General features: G+C 36.0%; 1 protein-coding gene across 1 annotated transcript; it reads right to left on the bottom strand.

Annotated features, from left to right (window-relative positions):
- Positions 1 to 583: 583 nt before the first annotated feature.
- Positions 584 to 13,844, bottom strand: LOC120207905 (transcription initiation factor TFIID subunit 2-like). The gene is made up of 19 exons (XM_039207309.1): positions 13,472 to 13,844; positions 12,849 to 12,946; positions 12,430 to 12,555; positions 11,858 to 11,911; positions 11,668 to 11,736; positions 9,694 to 9,791; positions 9,251 to 9,595; positions 9,069 to 9,156; positions 6,625 to 6,750; positions 6,483 to 6,539; positions 5,944 to 6,023; positions 5,817 to 5,859; positions 5,269 to 5,355; positions 3,541 to 3,630; positions 2,921 to 2,979; positions 2,744 to 2,834; positions 2,505 to 2,670; positions 2,205 to 2,388; positions 584 to 1,713 (listed from the first exon to the last, which is right to left on the bottom strand). The coding sequence occupies exons 1-19, from the start codon at positions 13,842 to 13,844 to the stop codon at positions 657 to 659; spliced, it is 3,291 nt and encodes a 1,096-aa protein (XP_039063240.1). The 3' UTR covers positions 584 to 656.
- Positions 13,845 to 19,011: the final 5,167 nt, after the last annotated feature.

Raw genomic sequence — 19,011 nt, 5'->3', positions numbered from 1 at the left:
GTAAAATACAGATACTTCGGGTGCCCTTTTACTAAAATTATTTATTGACAATACACATTTATCCTACAATTATAATTGATTTTACTAAAATTATTTATTGACAATACATATACACCAAACAATTATAACTGCTCAAATCCAAGAACTCTAAAAAAAAATTCACATCCCATATTAAATGGGTTCATATTCTAAATTGTTGCATATAGTGATACAACTGTAATCTTCATACATATAGATTTTTAGATCAATATAATATTTATACTACTTTATCCATAATACTGACCCACTTACTCTATATTTATCAGCTACTTTTTTGGTATAGATGAAATAGTTAACGTTACAAATTTACTTGAGCCTTGATATTAACATAAGTTATCTGTATGAATAGAAAACCTTTTGGAACCTAGATTTTGCAGACTCAAATTACGAGAGCTTAGACCAACTCTAAGTGACATTAAAACCAAAATAAATCTAAACCTAAACTCATACATGACAATTATACAGTTAAATTCAAACCCCAAAATTGTCTAAAGCCGCGGATAGTGAGTATCGAGAATTTGAAAATTCAAAAGAAGCTTCACATTAAAAACCAAGTCCGCAAAGTAATAAAGGATGGAAGCATCCTTTCACCCATGTTTTAACGATGGACAAACTACCTAAGATTTATTCAATGTCTTGTTCTTAATCTTGATTCGAAATTTGGGAGCAGGAGTTGCTTGAGTAGGCTCGGTCATCGTTTCCAACTTTGGAATCACTACCTTGTTCTGTCCACTCGAATTTGTATTTTCCACTTCCTGTTTGTTACCAGGCAACTCTATGGTTTCCTCTTTCTTAACTCTTAACTCGGTTGCGGGTGCCTTCACTTCACTCAGCGGCTTTGCCATCTCCTTTTCCTTCTGCTGCTTCTCCTTCTTCAATCGCTTCTTCTCTAGATACTCCGGATCATCTCGCTCTCCTTTAAGCTCTTCCCCTTTTCTTTTCTTCTCCTTATCTTTCTTCTTCTTCTTCTTCTTCTTTGACGACTTCCTCTCATCCTTCCCCTGTGATGAAGGTGCATCGTCCCTCGAGACGGATAGTGTTTGTAGACTTGCATACTTTTTTGCTTCAGCATCTATGTAGTTATCTTGAATGGTGCTTGGTGATGAGGGACCATCAGGCTGATGGTGCACGGACGCCTTACCCGAATCAGCGGTACACTGAAGCTCCTTACCAAAGTTGTCACCTTCACTCGCAATTTTCGCACTCCCAATGCTAGCAGTAATCCGAGAACCATGATCATGAAACGAGTTGACCTCTTCAACATTTTGGTTGCTAATACTCACAGCCTCAGCTGAGTTTCTCTGGGGTGCATCCACAGAAACTGAACTGGTTGCGCCTCGATCGGCTTCATGATGCCTTCCTTCTGATCTTTCCCCACCTTCAGATCTTTCCTCTGCTTTACTAGTTGTCGCCGACTGTTTGACCCTTATCTTAACAACAGCCATCTTTCTCTCATGACTGGTTTTCTCATGACTGTTGGAAACTGTATCTACTTCCTTTGGAGCTTCTGGAATTGCCAAATTGTCAAGTGAATGATTGAGATTGTCCATGGGAGGTTGAGGAGGTTTTATCTCTGTAACAAGAGCAGCAAAATTGTTCCTCTGCTCATTGCAAACCTCCACATTACCCATACACGGTATCTTATCTTTCGGCACTCCATATAGTGTCGGGGATCTGAAAACGAGGGCTCAAAATTTTGATTATGAAATTTGTTTCTAAAAGAAGACAAACTTATAGGAAGGGTTTTCAAAAAGTAATTACTAATTCAAAGAACAAATAAAATGAAAATTAGATATTTTGGACATAAACCACCCATAAATAGCATTAGTATAAAAAAACAAGCACTACATCAAATTCACGGGTATGTTTCCCCCAACAGGACGAAGTGTATTGGACCATAAAAGCAAAACGAAAGGAAATCAACAAGCTTCCAACACCACAACCGGTTTTCTCATTCTTTGACTTCGCCGCATTTTTTAGCAAATAAGTAGAGAAAAGTTGTAATTTTCTCAGTTTCTCCATAATTTTAAAGCATAAGAAAATTATATGTTTTCAATCATTAGATGTATTCTCTTCCCAAGCAATATTACCCTCTAGTATGAGGCAACCACTTGTCCGAAGGAAAGTCTAAATTCTAGAGAGAGAATATGAGAATGCATACGCACCTTCCTGCAAGAACTTGTAAAATGCCGAACATGTAGTGTCGGAAGAATACATTATTGAATGCTATTCGACTCTCTAAAAGCTGAAGCAAAGCCACAAGAGCTTCTGCCTTGATATCCTCACTAGAAACCGATCCACCTTGTATCTGACATAATCGCATAGCATGGGCACCCAACTTTACCTGACCTGTAATCAGAGAATGTGTATTTTTAAACAAATATCAATACATATTACCAATAAAAATAAGCATAAGATAACATCAGGAGAGTTGTAGATTTTTTTTTCTTTTAACAGAAGGGAACCTCTTAAAGAAGGCTCTTCCTTTATATACTTAATAAACAACAACAATGCCGCATTGATGCCATTGCAATGGAACTCAAGATCAAGCAAAGCTCTGCTTGCTTCTTTTCGGACTTGCCAGATGGTCTTGAAATCTCGATACGGTTTAATTAGTTCACAGACATGATCCTGCATTGAGAAACAGAATCTGTAAAGAAATATGTAAACATTATTTGGTAAGGGATCAGAGAAAAAAACACACCATATGGATGAATCCAGAAAGCTTTAATGCAATCTGTGCCAAGGTCCGGATGCAACTGATTGTCAATACCCCATTGTAACTGGGCATCAACCTGGTAAGTATCATACAATGTGAATAACATGGAGATCATTTGGAACAATCAGTCTTTAATCAAACAAATCAGAAGATAACCATCACCTGTCAAATTGCAAAAGCCGATCAATGCGCTTGAGAAAAGAAGATAAGAAGTGAATACTCTGAAATAAGAGGAAAAAAATGTAAAAAGGATAGCCTTGCAGATGAATGCTTTGAAATGACATAGGTGATGCATGACCAAAACCAAAATCTGGAACATTGGAAAAATATCCTTTGCTCCCGACATATCACATCAGCCAAAAAGAAATTTAAAGAGGAATAAAGTAGAAAAAAATAAAAGTATAGCATCAGCATCAGAGGAAAGGAACATAAATAAGATACGAATGCGCAGTAACTGATGTATTTTCAGATTATTGCATGCATATGTCCACTGCACACGCATGTAAAGAATACAAGAGTGAAGGGAAGGTATGCAGCTGAAGACAATTCGGTGGGTATGAACTGCTACATATTTCCCTAAATTTCAAAAACCTAACATGTGGGAAGAACACCCACAAAACAAGAAGGCTCTAGTTTCTTAAGAACTGTATACTGTTATTCCTAGTAGGTTGTAGTAACAGAACAAAGAGTCAAACGGACAGGAAAGAACTCTACCCAATGGAGTTTTTAAACAAACTAAGACAAACAAAAAGGTACTGTAAGTACAGAATATAATTATATACCTGCTGCCCAAATTCAAGTTCACCAACTGACTGTACTAATGCAGCGAGCCAGAATACATCCGAGTAAGGATTCTCGTTATTATCGTTATACTGTCAAAGTGCAGTGGAAAACAGAAAGCCAGAATAAGAAAAGGGAAGTATCAAGCATAAGAACTAAAGCAAATAACTGAAGCATCATTTATGAAAATAAAAAAGTATGGAGTGCAAGGAAACAGTAAGCAGTGTATATCAGTAACTGCACAAAAAAGAATGGCAGGAACAACCTCAAGTCATGCAAACACCTATATGCATGTTTTACTTATATAAACCTTGTTGTCCATCTTTAAGGTCACTTTTTAATTGCTACTCTCTGACAGTGCAAAGTATTAGTACAAGGTTTTCTAACTTAGAAAGCAAATCCTAGTCCTTCCAAGCCTCTTCCCATGCATGAAGGACCACCTTATCTTGGACCTCAATAGCCTATAAAATACGAAGTAACTACTGATTGTAGAATTCAAAAATTTAAAGTCATGTTTCCACAGTATTAAGCATCGTGAACATGTTTTTCACTTTCCAACACTCCAAAGACACATGCCATGTTCAGCTTTAGATCTTGCAGAAGTTCGACTTTTTAACTCTAATGGGTAGTTGCCTCAGCTATTTGCTTGAAACTTCATAAACAAAAAGCTTATGGCTGAACCATGTTAGAATTGGTGTGGCATTTGGTTATTCATTTTTATCATAATGATTTGTCTAGTTACCATTTGCTTTGCATTTTTGCAATCTTTTAAGCGCAAAAAGAAAATAGGAAGTTGTGAGTTTTAGAGAGACTATACTGACTTTAGAAGTTTTATTCTCTTTTCACTAAATTAACAAAGACTATTCTAACTTATAGGATTCTGCAACAGATAATCCTAACAAATTATTTCAAATTTCAAATTTAAAAACTAAAACTAACAACCTACTATTTAGGGATCTCTAACCGATAGAATCTATAACCAACAGAAGTAGCAAAAGCAACAATGAAATGATGCCCAAGCAACAAGAGAAGTGCTGCCTGACAGGCAATATGCTTAGTGTCAAGATAAAACCAGCAAATATTATAAAATATGCCATAATGTTAAAATATAAAAAAAACCTGAGAAGTTAATCAAGAATCTACATTCTACATCCGCTTAACTTGTTTTTAGCCAGAACAACAAATCTTCCTCCCAAAAGAAGAAAAGAGAACAGAAACAAAAAGACTTATCGGCTCAGCTGATATTTTTTTTTTTGAAGGAATGGACAGAGGTAGTCTTACTGGGTTTAACCAATAGTAACTTGAGTTCCATCAAACAGAAAACGTAACCTAAAGCTTCTGCACAAATTTTGAAATTATTATCAGACTATCTTTGAACAAACTCTCACACTCTTAGGGAATGTCGTATCCCACAACGATGAAACGTTTCAGATAGAAATACCTCAAGAAAAATGAAGAGTTGCAACAACAACGATTTTCTATATTGCAAAATTAGGAAGCCAATTCCCTGCTTTTCTCTTCTCGAAAAGCAAACCATGCAAATCAAAAGAAAAAATAAAAGGGTTCTATAATTTATGCAGGCAATTGGCCACTGCATATCATTTACTACTAGCCGAAAAAAAAATTCATGCAGCAAAATTAGAAAGCCATCACTGATGTATCTTAATTTGTATGAGCATTCGAAATCTAGATGATCTCGTACGATAAGTGTTAGCCAAGGTAAACCATACCTTCAAGAGTTGCAGAATAAACTCAACGGCTTCTCTAGGGCTTTTCCCGTCTGCAGCTCTTATCGTGGCTACGGCATGCGGAATGGCCTATGAAAACAGAAAATTGTTTTTAAGAACTCCCACAAACTACATATCAGTTATAAATTTAGCAACTCAGGCTTAAGTACTGAACCATACAAGAAGCATCTCAAAGTAAAGGAAAAGGCTAAAATTCAAGACAGCACACAGAACATAGTTCACTTCCATCTTCAAAACCAGAGTAAGCCAAGTTTTACATGGAAAATGAAGTTAACCTAGTTTACGATAAAAATTCCACATGGAAAATGCAGTTAACCTAATTTACATAAATGTTCCGCATGAAAACGAGAAATACCTAATGTTACTATCTTGGACCTAGCCATCCCTTTTCAAATCACTAGATCAAATATTTCATGAAGTGTTTAAGTCAACTTCCATAAACGAGAAATTTCACAAGCAACAGAAGCATCCAAGTTAGTTATACATTATAACATAAAGACAGTTTACCACAGCCTACCTCATTGCATTACCTCAAGAACGAAGTACTCTGGAAAATCTGAGAAGTCATTTGGTCTGGCAAGATCAGCAGGAAATGGAACTTCTTACAAGGGCATTTTAACAATCATTGATGAATTGAGACTTAGGTAAGAAACTCACTTCGGTAATCCAATATCAGTGTCAAACCTTCGACTTTTATAAAACTTCACCAGATGTTGCAAACCAGCCATATCAGTTTCCTGCCAGCCAGAGAATGAAATATAATCCCTATGCCTAAAGCAAATGTATAAAAGCACAAAGATGACAGAAGATGAATTAAGATATGCTATCTATTAAAGAAAATCCAAACAGCACACCTACTGTTTGGTTTTGGGAATACCAATGTTAAAAGGTACTATTTAAATGTTAAGAACTACAACAGATCTCACTGTTGAACAACAAAAAATTAAAAATTTGGACACTCCAGGCATATGGATCATTGAATGTAAGATGGTAAAAGAAAACATCAATCCATACCAACATTTAGAGCATTATGCAGAAACTCAAACTCATGCAACCCAATAAGACATGCAATTGTTACAGAATAACTTCTCAAAATCATAACAAAAAATTCTGGCGAAGAAACAAGCGAAAAATAGGTTTGCTGAATTTCATCACAGCACTATTCATTGAAGAGCCTCGAATGCTGGCGACGATACCTCAGAAGATGTACTAGCCAATACAAATGCTGCCTCAATTCGAACCCTCCAAAAGGCCTTGACACCATGATAAAAATTAAAATGATCAAACTCAATCCACGACAAATCGTTAACCAAATAATTCTTTAGAGAGCAGAAGAACCTTTGTGTCAGTCAGGAAGTTATTCAGTGCCTTGAGAACAGGAAATGAAAGCTCTGGTAAAGATTCTAGTGCTGTGATCGCTTGTGCCTGAGCTACAACATCTTCATCCTTCTCTAACTGATTAATCTGATCATAGTAATAATTTTAAGAAGTCAAATACTAAGGAAAAATTAAGTCATTGGATGTAATTTATAAAGAGCAACAGATACAGCTAAACCACTGGGTGAAAAATATGTAAACTAACAGGAACCTTGAACTAAGTACGTGGCTTGTTCAGTTTTATCAGATACAACTTGTTCTTGGTAAAATTTCCATTTAATCCAATTATATTGATCAATGAAAAATAACTGGGCTTCAGTATGGGATATGGGTGGAGCACACATGAAGGGTTAGAATGTATGCTCTCCCCAAGTATCACTAAACTCGAAGCACATTTAGACATTTACTTTTCTTGCTTTTCAATGCATAGCTCTTCTTTTGCATAGAAGGCAAATTCCAAATTAATATGAAGGCTTCAATATATAGATTTTAGTTAAATACAAGTTCCCGACTTACTGAAACTGAAATTTCAAGCTACTAATTCAAGAGACAGTTAACAATTAATTAATTTTTTTTTTGATAAAAATTGGAGGTCTCGTTAAAAACTCCATTCGTATTCGTCCACATACTAACAAGTATGTTAACAAACATTGGAATGAAGAAAAGAGTACCTTATATTTCATTAAATAAAACACCCAGTACATTTGAAAACACGGAATACCCTCATGCAGGGATAAACACTGTTACAAAATTGATAATAGCAAAAACTTTATCTCAACTCTCAATAACAGTATCTAGATAACAGGCATGGTCGAAAGCTCGTTAATAAACCGCGTTCTTTGAATACATACAATAAATTGAATTTCATCACATGTGAGTTAATCTCCAAAAAAGAAAAACTGTCAGGAAGAAAATTTGAATACAAAAAGTTGTGTTCCCAATAAATTTAGCCAGCAGTAACCAATTAGCATGTCATCTTTTGGTAGTGACACTCCCATGTTCCATTACCCAAAATATTGAAATACAACGCAATGTCTTTACTATATCAATTATGTGGCAAGAATAAAAAATAGAGAAGAAAAAGTATGACTATCTTTCCCTGCTGCATGGAGGAAACATAAATGACTATATACAGGGCAGAGGAGAGGCTATTTTCTATTGGAATAATTGAGTGAACATAGAAAGTGTTATGACCACGTTCTAGGAGAAAGTAACCCTTTTTAAAAGGCCAAGGAGAAATGTCAAGTCCAACTAGAAAATATCTACCACTATCACTTTGCTTAATATGATAATGATCCTAGCAACATAAACTGATTAAGAATATGGCCTTTGATCCTCTAACAGCATCCCATAGTGAACATTTTATCTAAAACAATTTCTTCTTTCTTTTTCTTTAGCGTGAATAGGAGAAATCAAAGGCAAAAAAGGAGTTAGATTTAATCATCGAAGGTATAATTCAATAGAATATAAAATTGATTTAGAAACTCGTAATTTTGGATGAACACTAGAATACAGATGGAGTATTCCTGCAATACCAGTTGCTGAAAAGGTGGAAATATCAAGTTTTTGCAAAAACTAGTTTTGGAGAGGGCATCAAACATTTATTAAGCATGGAAAGAGTAACATCCACCATCCCCTATAATGAGAGGAAAATAAAACCATAAATAACAGGACAAAAGAAGTGAATAAACCTTATGCACTTATGTTTTGCATTGTATAAGGATGAAAATTTTGTTAATCAAATAGATAAGATTGATAACCATTTTCCTGCTTTGTAGCTTAACCATTAGATTAACAAATTTGACATACTCCTTTCCATCCTTCATACCAAGCAAAGCTTTAATGGTTGCTTGAAATTGTTAAGTTAATGACCTTGCAAGTGATATCTACGTCATGCTGGGTTATGCAAAAACTTTGAAAAAAACTAATGATGGAGAACAATTCATGTGCATCTAAAATTTATTTTTGTTAACAACTAACAAGAGAACAAAGACAGAAGAAAAGGAGGTTGGTCTAATTTTTCTTTGGTATTATTCAATAGAAGACATCTACATTAGATGAATACATGAAAACAGGTGTGAGATACCTACAGGTTCAGTTGGTGAATGATGGTGGAATTGTCAACTGTTGGCTAAAAGATAGTTTACGGTAGGGAAATCTCCACATTTTGGCTAAGCATTTAACAAACATGCACAGATTAAGAGCCGATATTCCCTCTAATGGTTGGAAGGGAACCCTTAAATCATCAAAGAGAAACAAAGTGAGGATGCAACCTGATAATCCAAATGCACTTAATGATTGCTTAGATTGTCAAGGAAAATGACCTTGAAACTGACCTACTTCAAGCTGTGTCATGCAAAAACATTAAAAAACTTAGCTAGAACTGAGAATAATATCTTTCTTACCCACATCTGCACAGGTTGATTAAAATGAATTTCAGCTAGATATTCCATCTCTGGATCTGCCCTAATCCACAACAATGGAGAGTCTACACTGCAAAAGAACAATTAAACATGGAAGAATGTGTTAATGGAATCTTCTGGAACAAGTTATACACAAATAACCCGACATTGAGAAGATAAAATACCTTGAACGCATGTCTGCTGTAGGCAAATCACCATTATCATCGGAGCCATCAGGTTTTGAACCCTTTTTAGGCTTCTGGTATCGTTTAGCAGCAAGCTTTGAGTGGCATACTATTTCCAGCAGCTGCCATGCATCACCAGCCATTGAAAGATCTGGATGATCAGACATGCCATCAAGCTCATAAACCCTCACAGTCATAACCCCAGGCCACCCGATATCACCATCACGGTTTTCAGAATCAGGGTTAACATTCAGAACCGATACACTTGATTCAATTGTAGCTGTGCATTCGCGCAGAACTGCCAACTCAATGATATTTTTCCGCTTGTTGTAGGAAAACCCCATCCTTACAAATAGATGGTAAGAAAAAAAAAACATAAATAAAACTAGCAAGAGGATCCCAAATGCAGAAGACATAAAATACATTACTCACTTAAATCATACCTGAGCACCGGACATCCATAAAATCCCACCCACCGAGGAAAAAATTCTTTCAGAAACGGACGCTCCAGATTTCCAATTTTGTTAGCAAAATGACGGAACTGAATATAACAGTTTATAGCTTAATTAATGACCCAAAAATCTGACTAACTTGTATTTAAATTTGAAGTAAAACAATTACATACTTTATGAAATAATAACAAATAAAATACGTAACAATGAAAATACTTTTTCACATTCACCATTATCCAAAAAAAACATGGACATGCAAAACTATATATCCCTATCAAGTTAGGATCAATACGGGATTGCTATTGTTTTATCTACTCTTTCTGTTTTCTTTTCCTCCCCCACCCTGCCCGGGAAAACATTTAGAGCAAAACCATGTTGGCTGAGCATGTTTTCATTTTCAGAAACTAAAAACCGATAACAAATCTTGGAAATGTTGGAAGCAGAAAATGTTGTCTTCAATATTTGGATATACTTTTAGCACCATCAGACATAGATGAACAGCATCCAGTCTGAGCTAGGCCAATTTATTAGATTAAATTAAGAGTTACTAATTCAAGGATCAACCACTTCTCCTTGTGGAACTTTGTTGTCAATTTACTACATCAAAAACATGGTTTTAAGCTCCATGAATCTAAAATGAAAGAAAACATAGTTCAGAAATCTTGAAACACCTGCACTTAGTTAATTAACACATAGTTATTGTAGATGGTTTGAACAACAAAATTAACAAAGTCATCATTTTCATGATTAGCTCTTTATTGCCGTTCCATGAACACTTAAATTGTTGTTATTCGATAGCACAATGGGTTCTAATTAATTTCTTTTCCAAATATATCCCCAGCAGACTGGAATTTTGAGTGTTTCCATAAATCCTCAACATTACTGAGGATTATAAATGACATGGAATTTAGATAGGGAATTGTGATAGAATCTCAAAACCAATTGCATGAGATAAAAGAAGAAAAATTCAGTTTGAGGACTCCAGCTTGGCATAAGGTGGAAATTTAACCTTCCCTACATAGTTCAAATGCCTATGTGTCACCCACGATGCATGGCTGAGAATACCTCACTGATTAAGAGAATTCCCCACTATTCAACCATATTCATTGTCTAACAACTAGATTTTCCTCTAATGTTTGTTTTAATAGTCACAGCTGTAAGCACACTTATCTCCAATTGCAATCTTTTCGACCCATCTAATCTTCAGTATGATACCTTGGTTTCAACTAAATACGAAAAGCATTCCACTATCAACATTTCCCCAACTTGTTGGGGAATTTAAAGAATTCTTCAAAGCAAGTAAATTTCATAGCATTCCACCAAGAAAGGTATGTTGGTTACTTCTTAGAAATGAAAATAAAGATCATGATGAATTTTTTATTAGTTTCTTATTTATTATCTTAGGAGAAAGGGCCTAAATGAAGTCAAAAATAGTATAGTTCTTGGGAATAAAATAAAAAGTTCTATACAAGAAAACCTTCTTTTATAACCTGCCAAGTTTCTGAAAATATATGGGAAAATCTGTTATGAAAAAATCCCCATTTGATTTCAAACTAAGTTCAAATAAACAAATTATGGTTTCAAAAAAGGTTAAAGAGGATTATTTTCAAATGTCTTAAAACCAATTTTGTCAAGTGTTAAAGATTATGCATGATTAATTGGTACCACATGTGGACAGATGCTGTGATGAGGATGCTAATACCTTCCTCACGAGTACTAGCATTCCCAAGCCCTACATTGCTTTTTCTCTAGTTTTATTTGCACGCCTAAAAAATTTTATTTTTTCATAAATTGATCTAGTTTTAGGGTTTCTAGAATGACAATTTTATTGGCGATCAACTATAGCTAACCAAAACCAAATAGCAGCAGTTCCATTGTGGATGTTAATACAACCAGAAAGGAAATTAATAGACAGCCGGCACATTGATGATAACTGTGAGTTAAAAGAAAAACATATATGATCACCTCTTTCGTACTAAGAGACCTCACAGCACAGTTTGTATTTTGTGCACGAGAAATTATTGCTTGCAGAATCTGTATATCGAAAACAGAAAACCAAGAATAAATTAGCATCAACAAACAAAGCTGATTCCACAATTCCTTTGTACATATTGTCCAAAATGCCAACTACAAGAGTCGAGATGATACCCCAAACCTTTTTGAAGAAGTCAGGTCCCATCTGCTTTTCTAACATCTGAAGAATCGCCACCTTCAGGATAAAGAAGTAATAAAAAAAGGCCAAAAGATATAAACGACGATGATGTTAGTGCTCCCTTGGTTATTTCTGACTCTCATGCTAGAAAAAACATTTTATTGCTACTTTTTGTTTCAGAAACAAAAAGCCAAAAATCTATTTCTGAAGAAGAGCAATTAAAAAAATTGAAAACTAAATATTGAAAACTTTATGTACAGCATAATGTCTTATTAGACTTGTATACACAACATCCATGTTTCTAAGCGTATTACAGTTTAGCCATTTACTAATTTCAACCAAATACAATTTTACCTTCATTCTCAATGTTCTTTACATTCACGTTTTCACAACTTTTGAAGTAATTAATAAAAGCAACAAGATGAAGCCAAAATAATTATCACCTCTATGTTCTTGAACTCATTACTTTAATTCAAGGTTTGTTTCATTATTCTCAGTTAAAAGAAGTTAAAGAGACTGTAGTAAACAATTAGGGGGCAACATGACATCATGAAAAAGAAATAATGAGCACTTACAGACTTCCATGATCGTATTTTTCCAAGCAAGCCAATGGAATGGGTTCCATACAAATCCTTGCAAGAAAACGAGGAACTCAAAGCTGTTGCACCACTATCATCTGCTTTGCAGACAGTACAGTTTGCCTATATTTACACGAATAAAATAGCATTATTTTGCATCTGACATGTGTTTGTTCTGGTGGTTTTTTTTTGGGGGGGGGGAGGGGGTCAATGTACATATATCTCATGCATGTCTCCTGGTGGGAGGCTCTTATTTCATAATGATGCTAATTTTAGAAAGATAATTGAAATCATTTCATAATACCACCACAGGCCCACTTCCCATCCATATGAAGAAAATGAATATAATCATGCTAAACTTCAGAAAGATTTTGAATATCAGCATCCAGTACTATTTGGAAAAATAAATTGCAAACCCATCCACAATATGCCAACAGTGCAAGAATCATTAATCCGATTTTTCTTTCTAGAAGATACAGAACATAAAGCAAATTGACAGAACCAGGAGGAGTTTCTCTTCAACCACCAAGATTCAAAATGCAGAAAGAAGAACTGGTACCTTTTAAAGGATCTAATTAGCAAAACTGAACTCAACATGTTAGCTGAGGAAAGGGAGCAATTATAGGCACATAAATAATCCAGAACCTCAGATATTATGATTCAAAACTCCACTGTAAGTATTATCAATAAAATAAAGCCTCTCATAGAAACAAATTTCCCAAAAAGGGTATATATATATATTGTTTTCTTTTGCTTCTTCCTAGATTGATAGATATGGTAAAACATTTGATACCGATAATAATAATAATTATATAAATGATACCATTTTTTTATAATAATTGAAGGCCTCGTTAAAATCCCCCTTCATGATTAATGGAGCTCGTAGAGAAGCTCCTTAATCAGCGGAAGGAGAAAAAGAGTGCCTTAGATTTCATTAATAATAAAACAGATACATAAAGATTACAACACCAATAATGACCCCTTACAAACTAACTTGAAAACCAAAAAAAAAAACCCTAAAATCAACACTCTACTCAACCTATTCCAGCCTTAGCTAAGGCATCAGCCTCTAAGTTAGTTGTCCTAGCAACCCATCTAATAACACCCTCTGAATCTTTAAGCCTATCAACAATGTCTTTTACAATAAAAGCATACACATCTGGACAAACTTCAACATTCCTAACCCAATCCAATGCCACCTTACTATCACTTTCAATTATCAACCGACCCCTAACACGTCCTCGAAAAGAAACAAAGAAAGATAATCCCTTTTGAATAGCCTTTAGCTCCATCAAGGTCGGAGGACCTGGACCAGAAGCCTCCTGGAAAGAACCTAAGATCGAACCTGCATCATCTCTTAATACACCACCTAACCCACTCCTCTTCCAGTCACCACTGGTTGCAGCATCCATATTTTTTTTTATAAGAATTGTAGGCCTCGTTAAAAACCCCCTTCTTGATTATAGGAGATTATAACGAAGCTCCTTAATCAGTGGAAAGAGGAAAAGAGTGCCTTAGAAATTTATTCAACACCTGAAATTACATAAGATACAACCAGAAAAACACCCCTTCAAAAACAGAAGACACCCAAAAACAACCATAACCAACACCACTGACTTAGGGTAAACCAATTTAGATACCTGATTGATTTACCACTTACAAAACTACCACCACCCTTACAGACTCAAAGCTTGTGCTTTGCCCGAGAAAACACAAAACATACAAACCAAAAATCTACAGACAATCAACAAATCCCCTGCTTAGCTAACTTATCAGCCTCCATATTACAGCTCCTAGGAATCCATCTAAGATCAGCGTCCAAAGCATAAATAAGAGCCCCAATTTCCTGTATCAGATCACGCAAGGAAGTAGGGGCAGGTTCTTGGTTCTTAATCCAATCCACTGCACTTTTTGAATCACTTTCGATAATAAGTCTTCCCTTCTTAAACCAACCCGATGAAGCCCTTAAGAGGAGGTTCCCAAGGAATCTTAGAGACGCTAGAATTCTTGATGGATGAACATAAATCCCCTAGGGAGGGATCACTTATTAAAGATTCCTTAGGAATAGAAAACTCATTGAACTTGGCAAGGAACCAAGAAGCAAGCCTGAATCTTGCTAAGAAAAATAATTCGGACTCTTCTAACTTCCCCTCTTCAAACACAATGGCATTTCTGAGTTTTCAAATGGTCCAAATAACAACGCCTGGGATAAAGGGCCAAATAACAGAATTAGTTTTCAATTCTTCCCAAGCTATAAGAAATCTCTGAGCATATTCCTGAAAAACCGAATTGAGACTCCAATACTTCAAGAATTTGTTCCATAATGTCCACGCAGCAGAACATGTAAAAAATAAATGTGAGGAAGATTCTTCCGCCAACTTACACAGTGGGCATAAAGCATCTTCATTTCCCAAACCCCCTCTTTTAACCAATTCTATTTTTACTGCCAACTTCTGAAGGACAACTAGCCACATAAAAGACTCCACTTTAGGAATCAGCAGTCCCCTCCAATGATGTTTTTCTAAAAATGAATCTCCTCCAAACCCGAAGAACACACCTTAACACATGAACTAACAGAATATACACTTTCCCCATTACCTTTCCAAATCAGACCATCATTGAGCTCATTGGACAGGGTGAAAATTGAGATGATTGATATCAAATTAGACCATTGTTCAAATTCCCAATCATTTAAATTTCTCCTCAATTGAACATTCCAAAACCAGCCCATTAATCGAAACTCGCCAAACTCTATTAACTTGCCATTCTTATTTAACAAAATGTAAAACAGTCTAGGGAATAAAACCATTAACGGATAGTTCATCGCCCAAAGGTCTTGCCAAAACCGAATGAGCTGTCCATTACCAACTTGAAAACTCCATTACCTTTCCAAATCAGACCATCATTGAGCTCATTGGACAGGCTGAAAATTGAGATGATTGATATCAAATTAGACCATTGTTCAAATTCCCAATCATTTAAATTTCTCCTCAATTGAACATTCCAAAACCAGCCCATTGATCGAAACTCGCCAAACTCTATTAACTTGCCATTCTTATTTAACAAAATGTAAAACAGTGTAGGGAATAAAACCATTAACGGATAGTTCATCGCCCAAAGGTCTTGCCAAAACCGAATGAGCTGTCCATTACCAACTTGAAAACTCCATATGCTTCGAAACTTAGAACCAAAAGTGTCTTGTTTATAGTAATTATTCACCATCGATTTCCAAATCCAAGAAGCTTGAGCTGGAACCTTGTTATCGAACAATAATAATGATGAGTCAAGATTGTATTTGTTTCATATTATCTTCCTCCAAACATATTTTCTATCATTGGCAAACCTCCAAGACCATTTCCCTAAAAGAGCTATGTTCATACTATTTAGATTCAACACACCCAAGCCACCCTCATTCTTAGATTTGCAAACAGTAGATCAATTAACCCAGTGGATCTTATTTTTTTCCAATTCCCCCTCCCCATAAAAACTTAGACAAAATGGAGTTAAGGTTTTTATTGACCGAGGAAGGAATCTTAAACAATGACAAATAATAAGTAGGAAGCGAACAAAGTATTGACTTAACCAATACCAATCTCCTTGCTAATGATAGAGTATAAGCCTTCCAATCAGCAAGTTTCTTGTAATAATTTTGAACAACCTGATCCCAAAGAGCTGAGGAATTCTTGTTAGCACCAAGAGGAAGCCCTAGGTAATTTGAAGGAAAACAACCAACTGAACAGCCAATAGTCCTCGCCCACTCCTCAACCTCCCCTTGAGCCGTCTTGATACCAAACAATCTGCTTTTCTTTAAGTTCAACTGAAGTCCATACATTACTTCAAAAACTCTTAGAACCCTCTTAACATTTAAAATTTGCATCTTCGAAGCACTACAGAAAATGATGAGATCATCTGCAAATTGCAAATGAGATGAGTGAACCCTCATTCCTACCTATTTCCACACCACAAAACAGCCCCTTAGAAACCGCCTTGAGAAACAATAAATTGAGAAGTTCCCCTACTAAATTGAACAGTAGTGCAGAAAGAGAGAAGCCCTGACGAAGACCCTTTGCCATTGGGAATTCCTCAGAAGGAACCCCATTGACCAAAACTGACAACGAAGTTGTTGTTACACATTTCTTAATCCATCCACTCCATTTGGAACCAAAGCCCATCTTCTCCATATTGTTCATGAGTCTTAATATTTCTGTTTTCCAGTAAAGGTAGAAAACAACTTTTTTTCATTCTCTACTCTTTTCTAGCCATTACACAGATTAAGAACTTGCAAATGGAAACAACATCATGTACATGCATCATGTACAAGCAAAGGTATGAGGATGTCAGGTCAACTTTAGAATTCAGTTCATAATCTTAGTCGGAGAGTGTCAAGACGTGCATTAAGGGAAATGTTTTTAGTTCATGGTCTAGTTCAAAGAGTCTATATCCCTAAGGAAACTAGAACTCAATACAGTTTTCAACTTTGCTTTTGTGCAGTTTGGGAATGAGGATGGTTTGAGAAGGGTTGTAGAAAATCTAAATGGAGCGATCATATGGAGAAGGAGAGAGATACAATGAACCCGAGCATGGGTAGAGCGTAATAATAAAGATTTAAAGAGGTGCTCCGATGCTGATATTTCGAATCCAAGAGCCAGATGTTCTTAGAAGTTTGAGGATGACAGATCGTACAAAGATGCATTGATGTCGAATAGGAGGTCGAGGAGTGTGGAGGTCAAAGATTTGGCCGTCGATGCTGAAAACAGGGAAAAAGTCAGGAAAAACATCATGCAGATGCACATTTCATCTGAGAGCTCGAGCTGGGTTAAACGATCATTGACGGGGATTATCAAGAATTTATTTGAGTTAGAGTTAGTTCATAATGCTTTAGTTAATGAAGGCTATGACGTCCAGATTGTTAGATGGAGGTATGTCTGGAACTCTTGTGTAACAATCTTTAAATCAGTTGAAGAAATGTCAGATGCTTGGATGATGAAGAAAGAAGATCTTCAATTTTGGTTTGATTGTTTAGAGCCATTACTGAACGAAGATGGTGTCCTTTGGCTTTTTGTTTGGTGGAGTTTTTTGGGTTACCTCTTTTATGCTGGAATGAATCTTTCCTTGAAAGGTTAGCAGGGAGATGGGGAAGGGTTATAGATATTCTTGATGACACTAAACACAGGGAAGATCTTACAAAGGCAAGATTGCTAATTAGGGTGGCTAGTCATTTTGATGTTCCAGATCAGATTACTATTGGATCATATGGAAGATCTTTTAAAGTAACAATGAAGATTGGATCGGCGAATGATGAGTCTATTTTCTTTTCCACAAATCCTCCGGTGGTCAGTTCCGATGAGGGACAGTTGGGAGCGTTCATGACTGAGAACGAAGGAGACAGGATATGGTCAGAAAATGAGGAAGATTCTGCTAGATCAGAAGAAGAAAACTGTCAGAGAGTGGACAGTTGGATGGAACAGGGCGCAGTTATCAGGCTTGATGAAGTTGGTGGAGATAATCGATTTCCAAGAATTTCAAAAAATAGATCAGACATTAATGGAAAGTCAGTTGTGCAGTATGGAGGGAGTGTCAAAGTGGGTGAGTTTGTAGGTTTGGGATTGAGAGATTCAAAAATGACGGCTGCTGGGTCTGAAGCCCATTCAGAAGAAGATGAGTTTGCTGGGCCTAACGTAATGAGGATTATTTCTGCTGGGCCAAAAATTAAAATTGATAAATTTGGGAAAATGGTTCAAGATAAGGATTTGGCTAAGTCAAGTTGTTTTAGCAGAGAAGATGTGGGGAGGAGGTCAGATTCAGAGATAATTGAGCAGGATGGTTTTCGAGCCAAGGATTCTGAGTTAAGGGTGATAGAGCCTACCATTGATAATTCAGGAAGCAAAGTTAAGGGTAGACTGTGTTATAAGTCTGACAGTTCGTTAAGCACCAAAAGTGTTCCGTTAGAGAAAAGGAAAAGCAGAAGTTACAAAAGGGTTTACAAAAGGTGTAGGGGCAGAAAATACTGGATGGGAAGTATCTTGAATTTTAAGCCTAAGAAAGATAGTGCCTTAATCGTCAGGGACTGGAGAAATATGAATTCCAGAGGAATCAACTGGATAGCTTGTCATGGATGCAGAGTTTCAGGGTTGTGAGGATGTGAATGATGGATCGAATTTGGGGGGATAGTGTGAAAGGGTGGTTAAGGATTGCAGTTAATGGTGATAATCACAGCTTTGAATCGGGTTTTTTTATCAGAAGAGCTAGAAGACATTGTTAAGGGAAGCTTTAGAAAGAGTTAGCATTTCAACAGCTTCCTCTTCTGGTTTTTCAGATTATTGGATGAAGCTTTAGTTACTTGGGAGATAAGTAAATTGTTGGGTATTTCCTTTAAACAAGGACAACAAGCCTTTTTGGATAAGATTATTAGTCTGGAAAAAGGCTTGAGGATGGACAAGCAGGGGGATTTTGCGGGGGACTAGTTTGTTGATTCCTTATGATGATGTTAAGATATCTATAATAACATGGAATGTTTAGTATTGGGTAGATTAGAGAAAAAAGGCTTGTTCAGAGGCTAGTTTCCAAATATTGTCCTCA

This window comes from Hibiscus syriacus, unplaced genomic scaffold (assembly GCF_006381635.1).
Source record: "Hibiscus syriacus cultivar Baekdansim isolate YM2019G1 unplaced genomic scaffold, ASM638163v2 tig00000510_pilon, whole genome shotgun sequence".
Lineage (NCBI taxonomy): Eukaryota > Viridiplantae > Streptophyta > Magnoliopsida > Malvales > Malvaceae > Hibiscus > Hibiscus syriacus.
Note: the sequence above shows the minus strand (reverse complement) of the source record. Positions and strands in the feature narration are given on the sequence as shown.